This window comes from Suncus etruscus, chromosome 11 (genome assembly GCF_024139225.1).
Source record: "Suncus etruscus isolate mSunEtr1 chromosome 11, mSunEtr1.pri.cur, whole genome shotgun sequence".
NCBI classification, from domain to species: Eukaryota; Metazoa; Chordata; class Mammalia; order Eulipotyphla; family Soricidae; genus Suncus; species Suncus etruscus.
In genome coordinates this window covers 16641861-16658721 of record NC_064858.1, presented here as the reverse complement: position 1 = coordinate 16658721, position 16861 = coordinate 16641861, and the positions used below count along the sequence as shown (strand labels likewise).

The 16861-nt window shown below is 36.7% G+C and overlaps 1 protein-coding gene across 1 annotated transcript; it reads left to right on the top strand.

Annotated features, from left to right (window-relative positions):
* Positions 1-275: 275 nt before the first annotated feature.
* On the top strand, positions 276-11363 carry SLC38A2 (solute carrier family 38 member 2). Its single transcript, XM_049783892.1, has 15 exons — positions 276-419; positions 736-817; positions 970-1085; positions 3774-3847; positions 3951-4043; positions 4178-4259; positions 5879-5961; positions 6167-6225; positions 6324-6491; positions 6723-6802; positions 6891-6991; positions 7552-7676; positions 8348-8492; positions 8596-8693; positions 9299-11363. The coding sequence occupies exons 1-15, from the start codon at positions 304-306 to the stop codon at positions 9395-9397; spliced, it is 1521 nt and encodes a 506-aa protein (XP_049639849.1). The 5' UTR covers positions 276-303; the 3' UTR covers positions 9398-11363.
* The last annotated feature ends 5498 nt before the right edge of the window (positions 11364-16861 follow it).

Below are 16861 nucleotides of genomic sequence, written 5' to 3'. Positions count from 1 at the left end.
TTCCGCGCGCCCCCGCCCCTCGCGCGCGCTGGTACTTTTCCACTCGCCTGGCCGGGGATGAATCAGCCGCGCTGCGCAGCGAGGCCCCGCCCCCGGCGTCACGTGACCCGGCCTCTGCGCGGGAGGGAGGGAGGGGAAGAGGGATGGGGAGGGAGGGAGGGACGGACGGCGCTGCAGTCCTGACCCCGCCCTCTTTCTGTACCTTTTTGCAGCCCTTCTTGGCGCGCAGGCCGCTGCGCCAGCAACACCCAGGACAAAAGGAGCCCCCCCCACCCTTCTGGGAACTCACGCAGGATATTCAGCATGAAGAAAGCCGAAATGGGCAGGTTCAATATCTCCCCTGATGAGGACAGCAGCAGCTACAGCTCCAACAGTGACTTCAACTATTCCTACCCCACCAAGCAAGCTGCCTTGAAAAGGTGGGAGAAGTTGTTTGACTTATTTGGGGGAGTGCGGGGGGAGGGGGGTCTGATCTGGAAGAAGATGCTTTGCCCGATCGCTTTGCCCGATCGTGCAACTTACTGGACTTTCAGGCTTTTTGATTGACTCAATGAAATGCTTCCTTTCACTACATTGGGAGGTTCTGGTTGTGTGAGCTCCAGAAGAGGTGCAGTTGTCTTCTGCAAGCATCACACCTACCTTTCTGGAAAAATATGCCTGGAGGCTGTTTTATATTCAGATATTCATTGCAATAATTCAAGACAACTGAACACTTTGCTTTTTTCTCTTTGACAGCCATTATGCAGACGTAGATCCTGAAAACCAAAACTTTTTACTTGAATCCAATTTGGGGAAGAAGAAGTATGAAACAGACTTTGTAAGTGAAACTCAATCATTTGTCTGTGTGTGTGTGTCTTTGTGGAGTAAAAGATTAGTTTTACTTATAGATTTTCAATCTAACTTGCCCAAACCTGGTTTTCTCCATTTAATTATTGTTATATGTTTGGTTATCGTTTTCCCTCTATGTAGCATCCAGGTACTACTTCCTTTGGAATGTCAGTATTTAATCTGAGCAATGCGATTGTGGGCAGTGGAATCCTTGGGCTTTCTTATGCCATGGCTAATACTGGAATTGCTCTTTTTATGTAAGTATGTGTAAGTAGTGAGTCTGCCATGAGGGCAGTTACTTTGATGCAACATTTATTTTGGCTTCAGAAATGGAACTTATAGTTCAAGTAGTTGACTTCAGAACGTGTGCTTAAAATTTAAAATAGAGGAAATAAAAAAATCTATTCTACTTAACTGCATGATAGCAATATCGAGAAAGCCAATAAAGAAACAAATTAGAAAGACTGAAAGTTGACAGTTAAACCAAAACATAAGTTGTAAGAAAGGGAGTCACTAAAAGGTAAATCCAGAGCAGTTAGGAACTTTGTTCTGGCAAAATTTCATACAAAAAGATTGGAAGCATGGTACCTCCTAATTGGTTTGGTAAACTTAATTGATGGTCAGCTATAGACTGGTGACCCTGGATAAACATAAGGGAAGCAAATAATTTTTCAAAATCACAGGCTGTAATGGTATTTGCCTAACCTGGAGCATGTTTGCTAGAAGAAAAATGAGTCAAGATTTTCTGGACACTCAAAAGCAACCCATTGGTATTTTTGTGTGTGTGGTATTTATTTTTATTTAATTCTAGGTTTGTATGGTTACCATATGCCATAGCAAAATAAGCAACTGTTAATAGCGGTCATAATTAGTAATATTTTAATTTTTTTCCCTTCCTAGTTGCCCATAGAATTGATTACTGCTTTGTCTTGCAGTCTGAAGATGTAGATTAGGATTTTGAAGCTGAAGTTTAGGGCAAGGTATTTTGGTTGTCACTTTCCTTAAGTTGAAAAGTGTAGCTTATATAGACTCTTCACTAAAGTGGTTTTGAGCAGATGGGAGAAACCATAAAGTATAGCATGGAGTTGTTCCTTTAGCAATTGTATTATTTAGCAAATTTAGCAAATGTATGGCTAACTGATGCCTTCTAGCCAGATTTCTCCAGCAGAATAGAATGAATAGAATGAAATGAATAGAATAGAATGAAAAACTTGACAAAACTCTGCTTTGTGGAGAAAGTCCACACTAAAGTTAAGCCTGGTTTTATGATTATGGGAAGTTGGGATGGTTTTATTGGCTGTATTAGCCTCTTAGGAATTGACACAGAGAGGGCTCTAGAGTTTCAAGAGATATTTAGTGGGAAATTTTGAATTAACATCATTTGAATAACTTCCTAATCTTATGAAAATTGAAGGCAAGGCCCAGAGTGATAGCAGTCAAGCATTTGCCTTGCATGTGGCTAACCCAGGTTTGATCCCAGCATCCCTCATATGGTTCTTTTCCTTAGTCTGCCAGGAGTGGTTTCTGAATACAGAGCCAGAAAGTAATTCCTGAGCATCAATAAATATGTCCCCCACCCCCAAATTGAAAGCAGTTATAAAAGCTACCAGTGTTATAATGGAGGATTTACTTGAGATAAAATGGTGTAATTATTTTATAATGAATCCAAAATTTTTGTTAGCCTTCAATTTTTGAAAAATTTGAGCACATTTTAATGATTAGTCATTGTAAGAAGTGCTAGAGTGAATATTTTTAATTCTTAGGAATTTCATAAGGTTTATTCAGAAGTAAAGACCAAAAGCATATGGCTTCCATTTTCTGGCCTCTGAAACAACTCTGTAAATAGCCATATGAAGCAGAATGAATCTAATGTTGAAAGTAATCTCAGGTAACTTGTCTATACAAGGGATGGACCAATGTGTCAGAACACTTTGAAACACTTTGAAACTCACTTTTGAGTAAAACTAATAACTTGATTTGGTTGAATGACAACTAATTTGTCATTCATCACTTCAAATTAGGCCTCATAAAATTTGGCATTGGCATGATAGCTTGATGTCTGACACTTCTATTTAGTTAATAGACATTGATTTCTTTGGCATAGCTTAAATGACGTTAATCTCAGTTTTTCCATACAGATTGAAAACAGGTTACTATAAGTATTTCTATAAGTCGATATTTTTTTTACCCCCTCCCGCTGAATAGTACATTTTTCTTGAATTATGTGTGGGGAAAGAAATTGAAACTGAAATGAGAAAAAGCTTGGGCCCTAAAGGAAAAAATAAGTGAATTACAGAACCTTAGTCTCTCTTCTCTCCAGACCCCAACACCTCTGTCCCCTTTATTTCATTCAAGCAGAAGGATCTAGGCAGATAAACAACTTTTATCACAGGTTTTGTTTTATTTTATGGCAATGCTGGCCTGCTATATTCCACACCACAGGATGCAACATTGTTTGTCACTGTTTTGTTATATTTCCGTTTTATGCCAGTTTACAGTTAGCTTATTTAATTATTATATTGTACCCACCCCCATTACCAGTGTCAATTGGATTGCACAAATATTGGCTGAGTTTGCTGCCACGTGTTTTTCAGATTAAATTAAATGGAATTAATCAGACAGGTTTTCGGATTAGCTAAATGGAGAAGTGGCAAGTTTATAGCTCATCATTTTGGTGCCAGAATCAAAATATGTCTTTAATAACTACTACTGGGAAGTAATGCTTTCTTATAACTCCTGGCACCTTTAGTTCTATATGTAACCTCTGCTCCTAACCAGTGCTATAGAATCTTGTAGACATGAATTTTTTTAGAGCCATTTCAGAGACATAGGATAGCGAACACTAATTATTAGGATCATTGTACCAACTACATGTAATATTTAGCAGTCAAAAAGAATTGCCATTAAGTATGATTACTTATAACTGTTTTTTCTTCTCTTATCAGAATTCTCTTGACATTTGTGTCAATATTTTCCCTGTATTCTGTTCATCTCCTACTTAAGACTGCCAATGAAGGAGGTATGGCAAAGATTCTCTATTTCTAAAATTATTATGATTTTCTTTTCACTTTACACTTGCTTCATGCTTCCTTTATTTATTTATTTATTTTTTCAAATTATAGGGTCTTTATTGTATGAGCAATTGGGGCATAAGGCATTTGGAATGGTTGGAAAACTTGCAGCTTCTGGATCAATTACAATGCAGAACATTGGAGGTAAGAATATTTTGAATGTTTTGAAAGACTATTTGGGTAGTTTTTGCTACTTATATAGCAGAGTGGTAAAAGCACTTTTGGCATCACGTGCCACAAATTTGCACTTGTAATGGTATAATTTTGTTTTCCTTCAGCTATGTCAAGCTACCTCTTCATAGTGAAATATGAATTACCTTTGGTGATCCAAGCATTAATGAACATTGAAGATAAAACTGGGTAGGTGCTAAGTAAGGTTACTCCTAAGAAACATTTATAGTAAATTAAAGTTGAATACAAAATTATTATCAGCAAATTAGTCTTCATAGGCATTCCTATTTTAAAAGGAGTCTCTGTGACCCCATTTGAAATTTTGAGAGCTGTAACTTGAAACTAATTTCTATCCCATGTGTAAAAGCAGGCTTTCTAAATTCCACTAAGTAAGCAGTTACAGCTGAATAACACTCTAGATCTAGATCTCAGTTGGTTTTAATCTTTATTTTAACATTAAAAACCAGTTTTTAAATTGGATTTTAAATTTTTAAACCTTCAAAAATTTAGATGACCTTGTCATAGGCACCATGTTTTTCTAACACAGTTTCATATTTTGGACTTAGCTGGTTTTATATTTAGTAAACAGGAAGAGTTGACTTCCTAGCTTACATGTTGCTAACCAGGGGTCTCAAACTCAATTTACCTGGGGGCCGCAGGATGCAAAGTTGGGGTGATCCTTGAGTGCAAAGTCAGTAATAAGCCTTGAACATTGGGGGGTGTGACCCAAACAACTAAAACAAAACAAAACAAAAAAGATTCCTCTAGGGCAGGGCCACAAAATGTTGTACAGAGGGCCGTGAGTTGTTTTAAAAGAGAATGTCTAGTTTCCTCTTTAGCATTAAAAATTTACTTAAACGTAGTTGATGCATTTTTTTGTGGGTTTTTTTTGCTGAAATGAGTGTAATAAAATTCACAGTTCAGTTAGAATTTGAAAGCATCGATTTTTTTTGGTTTGTTTCTGAGCTACACCTGGCAGTGCTCAGGGGTCATTTCTGGCAGTGTTGGGAGCAGGGTTCGAACCTGGGTCGACCATGTGCAAGGCAAATAGCCCCACCTGCTTTACCAGTCCCTGAAAGCACGACTTTAAGAAGATGTTTGCCAGAAAGGAAAGTTGTTTTACCTATAAAGGGAAAAATGTCCCACTGCTTGAACTCTTAGGAGACATTCTTAATAGTAAGTTTACAAGGTATTTGACTTCCTGGAGTTCCAGTAGAATCAGAATATCAGAATATCCTATTCTGTTGGCAATTTGGAAGACATCCTTTTATTGAAGGGAACTTGAGTTTTATGGGTTTGCTACCCATGTATGAAAATTTTCCCTCATTGAAATATCTAATAATGATTAGCAAATATGAAAGAAACTTGTTTTGAATTTTCCTTGTTTCTAGCATCAAAAATCACCAGCTACAACTGACAAAGTCGGTGTACAATTTTTCTAAACATGCTTAAAAGATAAAATTGCTGGCTTAACAGTGCTGCTTTATTCCTATGCTAGCGTCAAGCCTTTAACAAGTATTTTATCTTATGAATCATCTGGCAGCCTTCCCAGAGCAGAGTGGGACAAAAGTTACACTGTTTCGTACCCCCGTTCCTAACCTGCGTAATATCCATCCCAATATACAGACGTTATCCCCTATGTAGGCATTTTAAATAAGAGATACCTTTCCAAAACTGGCTTTTAATTTTTCCCTGTTCTGTAAAATGTCTTTCAAGAATGTGTGTATTAATTTAAGTAGCTATTTGTAATGTTTTTGACCGTGTTTCTTTCTTTTTTTTTTTTTTTCCTTTCTCCTTTTAAAATTCAGATTGTGGTATTTGAATGGTGACTATTTGGTTCTGCTGGTATCATTGGTGCTCATTCTTCCTTTGTCGCTGCTGAGAAATTTAGGTGAGCAAACCCAGTGAACAAAAATTGAAATGAGTTTCTTGCCAGCTAGTTGGCTGGAAATTAGAAATTCAATATTGTGGCCACACCAAGCTTCCTAGAAGAACAATCTTCTAGGAGTATGCATAGTCTCTAATAAAAATATATATATAAGATATTTTTCCTAAACTTCATTATCCCACCTCATTCATATATCTTTCTTTAATAGGATATTTGGGATATACCAGTGGCCTTTCCTTACTGTGTATGATGTTCTTTCTGATTGTGGTAGGTATATATTTTTTTCTCTAAAGCTATATACATGTGTTTTTAATTATCCTGCTCACATTCAGTTTTAACACCTGCAAAATATTGTGTATTTCCAGGTGATTTGCAAGAAATTTCAGATTCCTTGTCCTATGGAAGCTGCTTTGATACTAAATGAAACAATAAACAGCACCTTGACACAGACAACATCTTATTCAGCTGATCCAACATTTAATGTCACTGAAAGCGAATTTTGCAAGCCGCAATATTTTATCTTCAACTCCCAGGTAAAATTATTTTCTAGACTTTTGAGAATAAATGTCAAAGGGAGGAGAAGGAATAAATAACTGCTCTTTAGAAAATGCAACTCACTAATAGTGAGATGGTTTAAATAATGATAGAAATTGCACACCTGTTATATACATTACATACACTTAATCATACACAGAAAGACTAGATCTTCTAAGATGACTCCCACTGTCATGTCATATTTAGTAATGACTCACTTTTTCTTACAGACGGTCTATGCTGTGCCAATTCTGACCTTTTCATTTGTTTGTCATCCTGCTATTCTCCCCATTTATGAAGAACTGAAAGGGTGAGTGCTTTGCTGGCTTCTGCAAATTTTGGGGGGAATATTGGAAAAATTAAATGTTTACATTGTATTTTCCTTTGAATTTAAACAGCCGCAGTCGTAGAAGAATGATGAACGTGTCCAAGATTTCGTTTTTTGCTATGTTTCTGATGTATCTGCTTGCTGCTCTCTTTGGATACCTGACTTTCTATGGTAAGTAATGGCTACTTTATCAGAAAAATATGTTACTAGAAAATAAATACTTTCATATGTGTAGTTGGATCACTTTAGAAAATCGGGGGTTTTTCTGGTAGGTTTGTGATGGGAAATTAAGTTTAGAGACTTATTAATGGTGTATTTATTAAGTAATGTCTAGAGCGCATATTTTAAGATACATCATAGGATAATAATATGTACTTTAGAATGAGTTTGCATTATCTTGCCTATCTTTTTCATCCATCACTGGAAATTATACAGTGCACATAGAATTGTCAGCCAAACCTGGAGATTAAGCTATTAACTCCTGTTGGTTTTTCATTAGGAGGTCATGTGGCTAAATCTCTACTTGGTATTTAGGAAAATTTTCCTTCAGTGTTACAGTAATTACTTTAACCCTAATGCCAAATTAATCTTACTAATAAGCCTCTTAGTTTAGAGAGGTTTTGTGAGTAGCTAAGAGTTGTACGGGTTTTTTTGTATTAGATTTTCTACATAATTTCCTGAAAGAGTGGCAAACTTAAATTTTGAACTTTCTCCCCACTTCTCTCCAACAGGTCATGTTGAGTCAGAATTGCTGCATACTTACTCCACTGTCCTAGGAACTGATATTCTTCTCCTCATTGTCCGTTTGGCCGTGCTAGTGGCTGTAACTCTGACAGTACCTGTGGTTATTTTCCCAGTAAGTAAACACACCTGCTCCATTCTCAGTGGGAATACGTTTTTAAAAGTTATGGGGTGTGCCAGATAGTTAAGCCAAAGGCTGAAACAAAACGGCAGCTTTCTTATATGCTTGGCACTGCCAGGAGCAATTACTGAGCCAGGCCAACAGTAGCCTAGCCACCAGCTCTCCCCACCCCTGTACACTGTAGGTATGGCCCAATAAGCAAGAAATACAAATGAAAAACCATTTTCATATTATAGGCAAAGTAAATTGTTCCAAAAGCAGCAGTAAATTGATGATGGCTTCAAAGAGACTTTGGAATACATTATAGATTTACAAACTATCCTGAAGAATTGGGGGGGGGGGGGGCACACCCAGTAACACTCGGGTTACTCCTGGCTATGCGCTCAGAAGTTGCTCCTGGCTTGGGGGACCATATGGGACGCCAGAGGATCGAACCACGGTCCGTTGTAGGCTAGCGCTGGCAAGGCAGACAGCTTACCTCTAGCGCCACCGTGCCAGCCCCCCTGAAGCATTTTTAATAATAATTGAGATGATCTATTGATTTTTTTCAGTGTTCAAGTATCTAAAAAATAGGTATATGACGATATGCTTTATGTAAATACCTTTCTTAGACATTTCCTTTCTTTTTAAATTAAATTGAAAATTTTAACTCATTTATTTTGCAGATCCGAAGTTCTATAACCCACTTGTTCTGTGCATCTAAAGATTTCAGTTGGTGGCGTCATAGTATCATTACTGTGTCTATCTTGGCATTTACTAATTTGCTTGTCATCTTTGTCCCAACTATTAGAGATATCTTCGGTTTCATTGGTAAGATTTGTTTTAAATGTCACAAATATCTGGGATTCTAAGGTTTATAAAAATAAATTAATTTGATTCATTGAATTCTGATAAAAATGTGTGTATTTTATAGGTGCATCTGCAGCTGCTATGTTGATTTTTATCCTTCCATCTGCCTTCTATATTAAGTTAGTCAAGAAGGAATCTATGAAATCTGTACAAAAGATTGGGGTGAGTTAAAGATCCCTGACTGTAAAAACAGTAATGATCAAATACCTCAACTCTTGTTAATTTTAATCTTTTAAGGCCTTTATTTTTTAGGTTCTTAGCCGATCCTTGTGATTTCCTTTTTTTTTATATAGTGCGAACTGTCTGATGAATGGAACAAGGGTTGGTGAAAGGTAGTTTGTTAAAGATGGTGCTTAATTGAATGAGACCATCTTCAAAGCACTGCAAAATACTTTTTATTTTTTTCCAAGATACTTTTGAAAGCAGAGTCAGAATAGGATAATATACAGGATAATTTGTTCGTATCTCAGAAAAGTTAGTTTGATATTACTTAAATTTCAATTTAAAAATGGAAGAAGAAAATGCTTCAGTCAGATTATAATACATGAAGTAATTGATTAACTTATTTTAGAAAAAGGAATGAAAGATTTTTAGACAATTCCAAAGGTAGTTTAATACTTTGATCATTTCAAATCACTTAGCCAAACTAATTCTTTAAAATGTATTGACATGGACTTAGAAATCATAAACCAAGTTAAGACAGAAAACAAATGTTTAGCACATGTCTCATTTATTCCTTACTGATCTGTTTCTTTTGCTCTTTGCAGGCCATGTTCTTCCTGCTAAGTGGCATAGTGGTGATGACCGGAAGTATGGCCTTGATCATTTTGGATTGGGTACACAATGCCTCTGGAGGCGGCCACTAACCGGCAGCGCTCTAAAACTCTTGACAGTCTGTTGGATGCCATTGTTGAGTCAACACTCAACTATTATGAAATTTCACCTAATATTTTCAGTTTCACTTCCTTTTGAAGTGCAGATTCCTCGCTGGTTGTTCTGAGTGCAGAATAAGTGAACTCTTTGTTTGTTTTTTATTTTAAGAAACTATTCTGTATGCTAGAAATGGATATTAACTACAAAACCACGAGTCTCGAGTTAATGGAAGTGACAATTTTATTCCATTCCAGAGAATGGACGAACTCTTAACTTTATCAAGCCACATGTTTGGCTGTGTTATTGTTTAACTTGGATATTTCATGATTTTACTTGAATGTGCCTAATGGAACCATTCGATGTGAGAAGCAATTCTTAATTTACAGCAAAGTCTTGAGAACACACTTACCTATTTTTTTTGTACCAAAAATATTTAAAGACCTCAGAAGCACTATTTTACTTTTAAGAAATTGGTTTTTTTGAACTTTGTCCAAAAACGGTTGTCAATAAATTCTGTAAAAGAAACTACAATGGTATTTAAAAACAAATATTAGTATTATGAAATAATTTGCCTTTTTGTAGGCATAAGCCAAATACTTTTTTAACCAAAATGATTTTTAGAGAAAACGATGTAATGAAAACTTGTACCATGAGTAGGGCATATATAGTCTTCCTTTTCACTCAAACTTTTATTATTTAAAGGTGAATTAAATTATTGTTAGAGCAGAAAACCTCTAAATCAATTTTCTGTCCCCATAATCTGGTTAATTGTTTCAAGCTATTAGAATGGACAATAATCCAGACATTTCTATGGGAAGTAAAATAACTAGTTTTGAGGTACCAAATAGTGCAATTGGGTAAAACAGGGTTTATTCAGTTGCATTTGTTCCAGAGATGTATTGACAACTCTGGAATTGGGGTGGGGGACTGTCCTTTTTTGACATTGCTTCCATCAGTGAGAAATGGGCATTTGCTGGCTGTAAGCCAACACAATAATCTTCAGAGTACAACTTTTCAAAATGCTCATCTGCTACTGGAAGTTTGAATTACTTGAGAGTGAATGGCTTTGTCGTGTTAATGTTTTGTCTACAGTGGGGTTTTATCCACAGCTTACACCAATATTATGGTATAAATTTTTATAGAGACCCTTGGGTTTCTCATGCAGTAAGCTTTTTTTTAAAAAAAAATAACTCATTGCACTGTACTGTCATCTCATTCTTGTACAACATAGAATTATTTGTTTACATCCAACAAAATAGTTAGTGGGGGAAACAGTGCAACCTGAGTGTAAGTAGTTGGTCCAACTGCATGTTCACCCTTCCATTTCAGTCCCAGATAGAAGTGAAAAATTACTTGGCTTTAAGAGCACATTTATTGTACTTTACAGTGTATGGTGAATATATATTATTAAATAATGTGGTACTTATCAGACATAATGTCTAAAATCTAATATACTTAATTCCATTAGTGGTTGAGGGAAGCAAATAATTGAATCATCAATTTGTTATCTGGCTCTTAGGTTTTCTTTGGAAATATTTTAATTTCGAGCAAGGCCAGAAATGTGGCAGACACGGTTTTTGTTACACATTCTTGTATTCCATGTGACTTAAGTTACAGACAAGATGTTGTCTGTAAATAAGGACCTTTGTGGAATTGGAAGACGTCTGGTAGTGCTACATTGGGTGGAACCAATGATGCATTTTTGTTTGTTTATACAAAAGTGAAGTAATTGGGGACCATCTTGAAAGGCAGTGAGAAGATGGATTCAACAGCAACAGCACTGCTTTCATTTAATTGGGCTTTTGGCACTCTTCAAATCAGGACTTCATCTCTAGTTCAGACCAAGAATTGGCACTTCTACTTGCATTCCTGGAAAGAGTTCCTTTTCTACTACCTGCCAGAGTAAAGTATGGTTTTTCATACCATGCAAAGTAAGATAGTTTTCTACAGTTCATATACCATGGCAACCGAAAAGGAAAGAAAAGTTCTGAATGGCTATCAATGTCAGAAGGCTTCTCCAATCTTCTGACTCACTGGCTGTTTGAGGATCAAAATCAATTGTAGGGTAAATCCATTGCATGATATTCTTGGGGCTATCTTGTCTGTCTTGAGGTTCCTAAACAGTAAATTCCCCAATAATGAGCAGTCTTCAGTATTAAAACCACTGTCTTGTCACCTCATTTTGCATTACTGTCTTCCGTGGATGTTTCATTTACAACTGTAATGTTATTTATAGAACAGCATTAATCCATTAGAGCTAACCTATTTTTCAATATTTATGATAATCTCTGTACATACATTGTCTGTCCATATGTATTTGTAAATAGATTGTATATAATAGGTTTGGGAATTGGGTTCAAATGTATATAATCCTTAAACTTTCTTAACTGCATTTTGATGAAATTCATATTATGTAACTAGATTTGTCCCCAAAGTACTGTACAGTATTTCAGTACCAAAAAATCGACGAATTCTATAAACACTAACAATTTAAAATAACTTTTAGTTGTATTTGCAATAAAAATACTAAACATTTTTCATGAAAACTTGGTGCAAATTCAAATACCTAGAAATTTTCAACAAGTTCTAAGTTTTCAAAATGCAGCAGATTACTAAAATAATCTAGTGTATGTAACAAAATCAAATATGACCTATAAGAAGAGGACTTTGAGAACCCGGTTATGTTAACTTCCTGTAAATAGTGTAAATTTTCTCACTGTACTAGAGGTCAACAATTCCAATATGATTTGTTGGCAAAGAGTGCTACACCGTTTCAATGAAACAATGTATGTTTGTTTTAACTGAACTAAAATAAATACATGCTTAATCCTGAGTGACTATTTTTTTGAAGGTCAATGGGAATAGGGTCTGATAGCATGTTAAGTTCAGCAGCTAGCACTATAGTTCTTAATGAATATAGTAAAGAAAAAGATTATGAAAAACCAGGGTTAGAGTTAGGTTGTTCCAAAGATACTACAAAAAAAGACTGGGAAGGAAAAGTAGACATCTTTAGGACCCAAATGGTAATTTGGGAATATATAATTCATAAGTAGGCCCTTGCAATTTTACACACATGACTATTTTTTAAAAATGCAAGGTTCCAGTCCTGATTTAATAGACCTACTCAGATGATTTTGTACAAAGGTTTAGATTCAGGCATGTTGAAATAAATACTGTCTGAAAAGATTACTTCAGCTGTAGTGAAGTGATCTCTGGAATGGAAAATCAGACAAATATGCCAAGTGACACTAGTGATCGTTACTGGGATACGGGGAGTTCTGATACGGCTTACTAATAGCTCTGAAAGATAAGAGCTTGTAAAATTAAATACATAATTCTGAAGTAGGGAGGTTATTCAAACAGATGCACTTGGGAGTGGTTCCAAAGTCAAGGAAATTTCTTTGTAAGCAACTGAATATTCAGCTAGTACTATGACTAATTTGGTGGAAAGGATTACAAAGTACAGAATTTGCAACAAGTCCAAATCAAAATACAAGACTAGTGAAGTTTGAAGTTTTCATCAGGAAAACGAGCATCTGCCTATGGACATGAAAGTAGAAGTGTTAGAATTCAGATGCATTTTAAGCTATTTTGAAACATTCCAACTTTTCCATTTGAAATTAGAAATAAATTTGGTGAGGAGGTCTATGCAAAGATGTAAACAGTACTTTAGGGGACTAGATAGTTTCAAGAAGTTAGTGAACCTGAGGGTTATCTTAAAAATTTTCTCCTGAACATTTAAATGCATGAAAATAGTGTAGCTTTTGCATAATGTCGTGGCACATTTTTCATGGAAGGGTAGCCAGGAGAATGTGGTATTTCAAAATTCAAATGATTTAGATACCACTGAGAAGGTTTTCAATTGAAAAACTAGGTTTTGAAGGGGGGAGGAGGGTGTATGCAAATTCAGGACCCAGGTCTATGTTCTGCTGAATCACATCCTCAGCCCTTAATTTGTTCCCCAGCAACATGTCGTCTCAGCACACACCCCTACAGCATAACCCAAGCTGTTCAAGTTTTGAACGTTGAATTGTCCACTAAATAGCTCCTGGAGTGGTCTCCAGACTACTGAGCAATGTTTGGGAGTACCCTGCCACCACCCTCCCCCCACTCCCAAAAACTAAAAGAGATCGACAAATTTTAAGCTTCATAAGAGCTTCACTAATTAGCTTAACCCCAAACTCAACAGTATCTAATAGAACACAGTGGTACTTAATGGAATTCATCAAGTGAATACCTGCCTTTCCCATAGCATAATTGACGTGTGAGATTCAAAATTTCTAATCAAGAATTTACTAAATTCTTTGTTTTTGTTTTGTTTTTTTTTTCGGCCACACCCGTTTGATGCTCAGGGGTTACTCCTGGCTAAGCACTCAGAAATTGCCCCTGGCTTGGGGGGACCATATGGGACGCTGGGGGATCGAACCGCGGTCCTTCCTTGGCTAGCGCTTGCAAGGCAGACACCTTAACTCTAGCGCCACCTCACCTGCCCCAAGAATTTACTAAATTCTTACAAATGATGGCAAGTACTGGAAATAAAATACTTTGACTTAAAAGATGATTTATTTATTTTCCAACTTACTACTTCTATGTTAAAGTGAATCATGAATAGCGAATTCCTGGTCAGTCCCTGGGAATGGCCTTAAAAACAGACTATGTTAAGGATAATTTTGTTATAAAACTCCCAAAGCAACAGTTCATACTATACTGAATTTTCAGGTTGTTTACACAAACAATAATATTTATGATGTATACTTGGTTTCATTGTTGGCATTTGCCAAAACTAATTATGGAACAGAATGTCTACACGAACAGCTTCCACTGTGCACTAAAAATCTGGTTTTTGTTTTGTTTTGTTTTGGGCCACACCCAGTGATGCTCAGGGGTTACTCCTGGCCCTGCACTCTGGAGTTACTTCTGGCGATACTTAGGGTTTATATGAGATGCTGGAGATTGAATTTGGTTGATTGTGTGTAAGGCAAGCACCCTACTTGCTGTCTACCTCTCCAGCCCCATGTGCATTAAAAATCTTGGGCCTTAAAATTTATAAAGTCTTCCCTGAGCATGTTCCTGTAATTCATGGCTGGAAAAGAACACCTGTGAGATCTGAAACCAGAAATATTTCAGGTCATTACAACTCAATTGCTGCATATCTTTTTTCTCCTATTGCTTTTACTCTGTATTCTTTGCTGAAATAAACCTTAGCAATGAATACTACCTATTACTGAGTTTTGGGAATAAAATACCAAATGACTTCATGGTCTCTGTTTTTCTTCGCTAATTTGTTTGCAAACCTAATTATATTGCAGACTTCCATTTTTCTTGCTTTCTTACTAAAGAATGATTCACAATCAAAGTCACAAAGCATTGTTGTATACATTTTGCTAAATGTTGATGTATGGCATCAATGACTTTGAACAAGTTCCTAAAACCTCATTAGACATGATTCTCTTTGTCCTTACTGTCCCCCCCACACTTGGTCCCCTGTCTTCTTTTTTGTTTTTGAAGTGCACACCCAGCAGTGCTCAGGGCTTACTCCTAACTGTACTTGGATCACTCCTGGCAGGCTTGGGAGGCCATATGGTATGCCAGAATTGAACCTGAGTTAGCCATAGAGTTATCTCTCTTCATCCTGTTTTCAACTCTGGCTAAAATTCTGATTCAAATCCATCTTTAATTTGCTAACTTTCTCAGATAAATGAAAAAAATTTGAAGTTATTAGGACTTACCTTTCTGAGATGGCCATTTAGTGTCCACTCATTTTAAGAATAATTCAATTTTGGAATCTAGTGTTTCTTGTTCCTTCTAACCAATTAAAGTACTTTCTTTGAAAGGATATCTAGTAAATTCAACTTACTGTATTACTGTCTTTCCTGAATTGGGGGTGGGGTGGACGCAGGAAAGTGTTAGGGTGAATTTGAGCCAAACATACCAGTGTTTCCAGAGATTACTCATGGCTCTGAGCTCAGGTCAGAAGTGACTTGTCAATGTGTGGGGACCATATATGGTGCTAGGTTTCAAACCACAGCCAAAAGCAAAAGTCTAAACTTCTGTACTGTCTTTTTATACCCTAGTGTTTGCTATTTTCTTTTTAAACACCTCAGTGCTTTTCCTGAACAAGTTCTAGTAAATCCAATATTTTTAAGTGATTCTATTTAAAATATCAATGTAGAGCCTAATTACAATGTATAGAAAAGCAGAGCTATGCTGATTGGAATGGCCATGGAGTGGAATAGAACAATGTTTCCTCAAAGGAACCATGGGTGAAAATAATGCAAAGAAGAGCCCCAGTTGTAGAGAGTGTGTGTGTGTGTGTGTGTGTGTGTGTGTGTGTGTGTTTTGGTGGGACCACACCTGGTGGTGTTCAGGGGTTACTCTGGCTCTGAGCTCAGAAATCATTCCTTGCCAGTTTGGAAGAGTATACAGGATGTCAGGGTTCGAACCCAGGTTGGCCTCATGCAAGGCAATCACCCTTCCTGCTGTGCTATTGTTCTGGCCCCATGAACTACTTTTAAACTGACCCCTAAATAGAAAGGCCCTAAAGAAGAAAATATGTGGAAAATAAAAGTATTTTCAACTGCATAAAAGCCTCATAAACTTGAAAACATTTTGCTTTTATAAACTGTCTCCCAAGATGTTAGTTTTCACTGCCTAAATAAGAGGCAATGAAGCAGGCAAAAGAACATTCTTTCTTGCTTGTGTGGGAGAGACTAAGTGAATTGCATTTTAAATATAGAATACTTTATTTTGTTGTTGTTGTTATTATTATTGTTGTTTGTTTTTGGGTCACACTCGATGGTGGTCTGTGTTTAGAGATCACTACTGGCAAGCTCAGGGGACCATATGGCAAGGTGAGCATCCAACCCACTGTACTATCACTCCAGCCAAACCATACTTTATTCTAACACACACATGCAAATAAGCAAAAATAATACACTAACACCATATTGCAAATTTTAATAAAATATTTATTGAAGAGTAATAATTAGCAATGCCAGTAATTGTGTCACATGCATACATCTCTATGCCACACTGCTTAGGAAATGCTCACCTACTTCCGGGAGAAGCATGATCTTGTAGTTTTGCAGTCAGAGGTGCAAGTTCAGGTATGCTGTTACTCACTGTATGATCTCCATCAAGTTCCGTAACCTGCCTAGACCCAAGCCTTGAATGTGACTCAGCAGCAGAGCACTTGCCTTTCACTTGTCAGGCACTTGGTTCAATCCCTGCCACTGTGAAAACAAATAAAAACCTACGCATGCTTCACTTGACACACCTTGTAATAAAATTTAACATATTTACATCATTAAGTATTTCCTGTGTATCAGATGCTGCACGGAGCACACTCCCAAGAATTTTGTGGAGCATATTCCTCTACTTTCCTCCTCTCCTCTCCTCTCCTCTCCTCTCCTCTCCTCTCCTCTCCTCTCCTCTCCTCTCCTCTCCTCTCCTCTCCT

Coding starts and splice junctions, on each gene's coding strand:
- SLC38A2 (XM_049783892.1), top strand. CDS start 304: ATGAAGAAAGCCGAAATGGGCAGGTTCAATATCTCCCCTGATGAGGAC. Junction 1,086..3,773: donor ACTGGAATTGCTCTTTTTAT/GTAAGTATGTGT, acceptor TTCTCTTATCAG/AATTCTCTTGACATTTGTGT. Junction 4,260..5,878: donor AACATTGAAGATAAAACTGG/GTAGGTGCTAAG, acceptor TTTAAAATTCAG/ATTGTGGTATTTGAATGGTG.